The sequence below is a fragment of the Phoxinus phoxinus genome, assembly GCF_949152265.1.
Source record: "Phoxinus phoxinus genome assembly, chromosome: 6".
Classification (NCBI taxonomy): domain Eukaryota; kingdom Metazoa; phylum Chordata; class Actinopteri; order Cypriniformes; family Leuciscidae; genus Phoxinus; species Phoxinus phoxinus.
In genome coordinates this window covers 23,439,325-23,444,684 of record NC_136881.1, presented here as the reverse complement: position 1 = coordinate 23,444,684, position 5,360 = coordinate 23,439,325, and the positions used below count along the sequence as shown (strand labels likewise).

The following is a 5,360-nucleotide window of genomic DNA, read 5'->3' as shown; positions in this document are numbered from 1 at the left end:
CTGGGGCATTAGGACCCACACAGACCACAGGGTGAGCGCCCCCTGCTGGCCTCACTAACACCTCTACAATTACAGTTTAGTTGAGTCTTGGGGTCAGAAAGCCTACAAAGTTTTATCAAACAGCACCTACACATCACCACTTGTTGTTTGGAAGCGTTTCAAGAGAAATTCTCCTCGCTCATCCAAAAAACAAACTGCAGCATATTTAGTGGTCAGACACGGCTGGAACTTCTAAAGGGACCTGACTATGGACAGATGAAGAATAAAAAATTGGTTTGGTACAAACAGGGATAAAAAGTACCCCATGTTTATGGTTAATATACTGCTGGATCTTTAATGTTGTGGGCCTATTTTTTGCTGGAGGTCCTGGACATCTTGTTCAGATACATGGTATCATGGATTCTAGCAAATACCAACAGATTTACTTTAGTATATTACAGATGTGGTGTCAATTAATTGATATCATCTGATGTGACACTGCAAGAACTGGAGAAGTGTGGTGTCATTGTTTGTTAAAACATAAAATCACAAGCATGAGTTCTGTACAGACATGGTAGTGCTTTATTTAGGTTTGTAACAGTGGACGGAGTTATCTACTCTTCCACCAGTGGTGGTGGAGAAAGCTTTAACTGGAAGTTCTCGCTGTGATAAATACTTCCTGTTCCTGGAGGGGCAGGATTCGACAGACCGGCCCTCTCTTTGCCATGAGAATGGGTGAGCTCTGTCAGAACGGCAAGCTGAAAAACAAAGAAAACACAAATGAAAAGTGTGGCAGGGCAAAGGTAGAAAAACAATTAAAGGGGGGGTACAATGGTGTTTCATGTATTCAGAGTTGTTTACAGTGTTAAAGAGATGGATTCTCATGCTAATAATGGCCAAAGTTTGAAAAGTTATTTTGAACGAATAACAGAGAATGTCTGTGCTGAAAATCATACTTCCGGGTTGCAACACGTTTCGGCTGTTTTTTTTCTATCGTAGATCTAATGACGTAGCCCAGAGTGGAACTCCTTATATGAGCATTGCTCTCGGAAAAGCGCGTTCACGCACACGTCGACCAGAGGAGAGAAAGACCGCGCTCATCGACGCGCTACTACCGGAAATCATCATCATCAGCGCTAAATAGGAATGGTTGATGTCAAGAATGTCTCCAAAAAAGTGTGTTTTGGGATGTGAGGGAAAGTTTACCTTGTTCAGCTTCCCAAAGAACCCAGTGTTACTGGAACAGTGGATGCAGTTTGTATTTCCGGGACAGCAAAGGAGTGCGGTTGTATGGCTGTATCTGCATGTCACTCATATTTAATGTACCCTAATATTTTATATATATATATATATATATATATATATATATATATAGTAATATGGCCTACCGCGCCACGATCGATAATAAGCAAACCTTCCCGCGCGCTCCCGCTTGACTCTATAGCTCCGCCCACGCCCAGAATCAAGGACCTCGGCTTTTTCCGGATAGAATCGGAAAGCTGTATTTTTATTTTATAAATATGATGAAACTAAAGACTTTTTGGAGATATGAAGGACGCACTATTACTCCTCAAGATTAACATGAGATTGACTGAAACTAAGTATTTTACCCCCCCCCCCTTTAATAATAATTAAAATAATAGTTCAAATAGTAATGAATTACAATAACAACAAAAATCAACTACAGTAATATTAATTATATTTTATATAACATTAAAATGTGTACAATATTAATATATAGTAGTTAATATAATAATATTAATATGCAACAATAATAATAATTATTATTATTATCAACACATTTTCCTTAATATTGTGTAAGACAGCACAGTCAGTGCTGGAAAAAAAAAAAAACTGTGCAGATATTGCATATGCTGCCATAGCCACATTGAAGCTAGTTGCCATGTGGCAAACAAGTTAATTAATGAATAGTGTTAACACTAGAAGTGCCAGAATTCCATAACTACTAGAACTGCCACAAACAGTCATTTTGACCGCTATATACCAAACTCTATGGGCCCTATTTTAATGATCTGAAACGCAAGTATCAAAGGGCGAAATGCAAGTAACATTGTGGGCGGATCCCGCGCGCTGTTGCTATTATACCAGCGGGATAAATGACTCTTGTGCCCGACGCAAATCTAAAATGGGTTGGTCTGAAGTGGCTTCATTATTCATAGGTGTGGTTTGGGTGTAAAGTGCAATACACCAATCAGAGCGTCATCTCACATTCCCTTTAAGAGCAGGCGCGCTTGTTCCATGGCGAATTGCTATGATAACGGCGGATTTGTAAGCGCACACCATTAGCGGTTCACAGCCGAGGAGACCGATGTTCTCGTCAGGACCGTAAAAGACAGAGACGTGTGACATTGTATGGGGATGATGGGAGAAACAGGCGTATAATAATTTGGGTAAATGTGTAAGCTAGATTTCTGCCTATTTTTTTCACATCTTCATGGACACAACAATGATTTCCCTCGTGTGTTAATATGTTTCTTTGTAATAATGTATGATTTGCAAAAATGAAAACTACTGCGTCCGTTTAGATTAGAGAATCAAACATGAATGGCCAAGTATGCACCCTTAAAATAGCCTAGCATATAACTAACACGCAATGCGCCACTGACTTTAGACTAGGTTTTTTCTGGTCAGTGGCGGAATTGTTTTCTAAAACTGCAAAATAGCACCAGGGGACGTTTGCGCCGGAACACGTCTCCTCTTTTTGCTGAACCGCCCCCGCGAGCGCAAGTTAGGAATGATACATGCGTCGACGTACAAAGTCATTTGCGCTGGGTGAAAGATAGAGCCCTACATCTTTAATGATAAATACCCAATTGAGAGATTAATGCATTTATTGTATTAAGATATCTTTTAAAAACAAAACAACACCAAACTGAACATTTTAAACAAGTTTAAGTATACATTTATAAATAATAAAATCATTAGTAGCCTACCGTAATTATCGCATGTTCACAACAGATAGGCTGTATTTCCATATCCATTCAACACAACTCAGAACAAGATAATAACAACTAAAAGTATCTCATTTAATTATAAAACATTTTATTTTAATATAATAACAAATAAAATAGTCTAATAACTTGTATATAATAGAGAATATCTACGTAAATAGATAGGTATTATTAGCCTATTTCTGATAATATACTTTTTGTTTGTAGAAATTAGCATGCAAACACTCAGGACCGCTACTGACCTTGTCTGTTGACAGTGAGAGAGACAAAGGTCAACCGTGAGAAATGTAACAAAAGAATAAGGCAAAATTCAGTGCGGTCAATATGACCGTCTATAGCCAAAATAAGTAAATATGTTCATTTGTTTTTGTTTGCCTTATGTGTCATTTATATAAAAAACTTTTTAAATGAAACCACAGACACTTTTAGGAGAAGTCAGGTACCAGCAGGATTTTTTTTTTTTTAATCTATTAAAGTTATTGCAGATATAAAATTCAAAAGGTCAAAATGACCGCCATGGCCGGTCTAGTGTTAAAAAGCTTTTTACTGTGTCTCAACGTGCTTTCCCTTTCAGAGATAAATGAGTGAGTTATTCTGCGGCCCTCTAATAAAAACATTTATTTGCTTGTTTATTTCAACACAATTTATCTGCACATGACTGCAGGTTTGGTCATTTTATTTTTGATTTTGTTTGTGGAGTACAAGGTCAACATCTTCAAATCTAGGGTGTATGGCCCCATTTACACCCAAAAATTAAGATTTTAAGATTTGTCATCGTTTACTCACCTGCATGTCATTTCAAATCTGTTTTAATTTCTTATAATTTGATATTTTATTGTCAATGTTCACCAAATCATGATGGTTACCATCCTTCTTTAAAATATCTTCATGTTCCACAGAAGAAAGAAAGTCATACAGGTTTGGAATGAATTTTTGGTTGAGGTATCCCTTTACCACACATTTACCAGCACTTCATGCCAATTAACTATTTATTGACAACTGAAGCAATCTGGTTGTGCTGGTGATATGGTTAGTTGAAGTTATGAAGTAAAATAGGTTGAGAAATAGAGGACAGTGTAAAAGACCTAAAAGCAGATTCCCACCACCCAACCCCCCACTCATTAGCAGTACTGACCTGTCCAAAGTCATTCATTACTGTGTATTTTCAGCAGGGACCTCGTTATGTCCAGAGCAATCAATGTGCATTTAACCAAACTGCATGAATCAAACGGCATAATCTATCCTTCTCTCTCCGGCTTCACTTTGAAGACCTCCTTTGCATCTTTACCTTCTCCTTCCCTTTCTGATCTCACTCATATTTCCATTTCCTCACTCCCATTTGAATCATTCCTTTTTTTTTCTTTCTTCCATGTAAGCAAACCAACTTTTCAGCCATAAACTCTTTCTTTAAGTCTTTCATAAAGTCTTTCTTCTGCTGTTTATTATTAGTCTTTAAAACAGACTACCATTTATAAGCCCTAGTTCTATTTCTTTTTTCTTTCGTTTCCCTATCTCAGCCGGACACCTGCTAAGCGAAGGCCATGGAGAGTGACAGGGATAAAGGCAAATACAGACACAGAAAGCATGTCAGTGGCTAATCATAACCCCCATACTGTTAGCAAACAGGCTAATCACAGAGTATGAAGTCTGGACACATCTAATTCCAGCAACACACACACTCTCTCTCTCTCTCTCTCTCGATCATACTTTACTATGAGCAATTTTCCACTCTGTGGAAGAGCCTATCATTAGATATTATTGCAACCATGTTTCATTTTCAGTTTTTACTACAGCTATAAGATAAACATATAGACATAGACATAAGACATAGTTGCTTCTATAAGAGACACTACAACATATCTGTATGTGTATTCACGTGTTGAACTTCTGAATGCGCTAGCTTGTAATGCCATTCAGGTTGAGTCATATATGGAGGCGCTTTTGTGTAAAAGTACACCTTTGTGAGAAAACTATGGTGTGCGATTTTATTACAGTGGTGGAGAGCTCTCAACGTGTTGGATATGAAAAATGACATATACAATGCCGTGTGCCTACTGCAATTTCCATACATGGATAAGGGTGAAGAGTGTGACAAAGCAAGCAATTTTCCAGAACCGCCATTTCACTAGATACCGAGCTGTTGATATTACTGGAGTCCGAGTACAAGGGGCAAAAAACCTTGCTAGGGGTCTGAAATACAGTCATTCATATTTCTTTGAAAATTCTCTATTTTCTAACAATAAATCTGTGACAGAGAGACAGAGAGAGAGAGAGAGAGAGAGAGAGAGAGACAGAGAGAGAGAGATAGAAAGAGAGAGAGAGAGAGAGAGATAGAAAGAGAGAGAGAGAGAGAGAGAGAGAGAGAGAGAGAGAGAGAGAGAGAGAGAGAGAGAGAGAGAGAGAGAGAGA

The 5,360-nt window shown here is 38.1% G+C and overlaps 1 protein-coding gene across 1 annotated transcript in view; it reads right to left on the bottom strand.

Annotated features, from left to right (window-relative positions):
- Positions 1-489: 489 nt before the first annotated feature.
- Positions 490-5,360, bottom strand: part of vps8 (VPS8 subunit of CORVET complex) — a 109,336-nt gene continuing 104,465 nt past the window's right edge. The window contains exon 41 of the mRNA XM_079616163.1: positions 490-737. Coding sequence (XP_079472289.1) covers positions 594-737 — 144 coding nt within the window. The 3' untranslated portion in view covers positions 490-593. The remainder of the gene's footprint in view (positions 738-5,360) is intronic.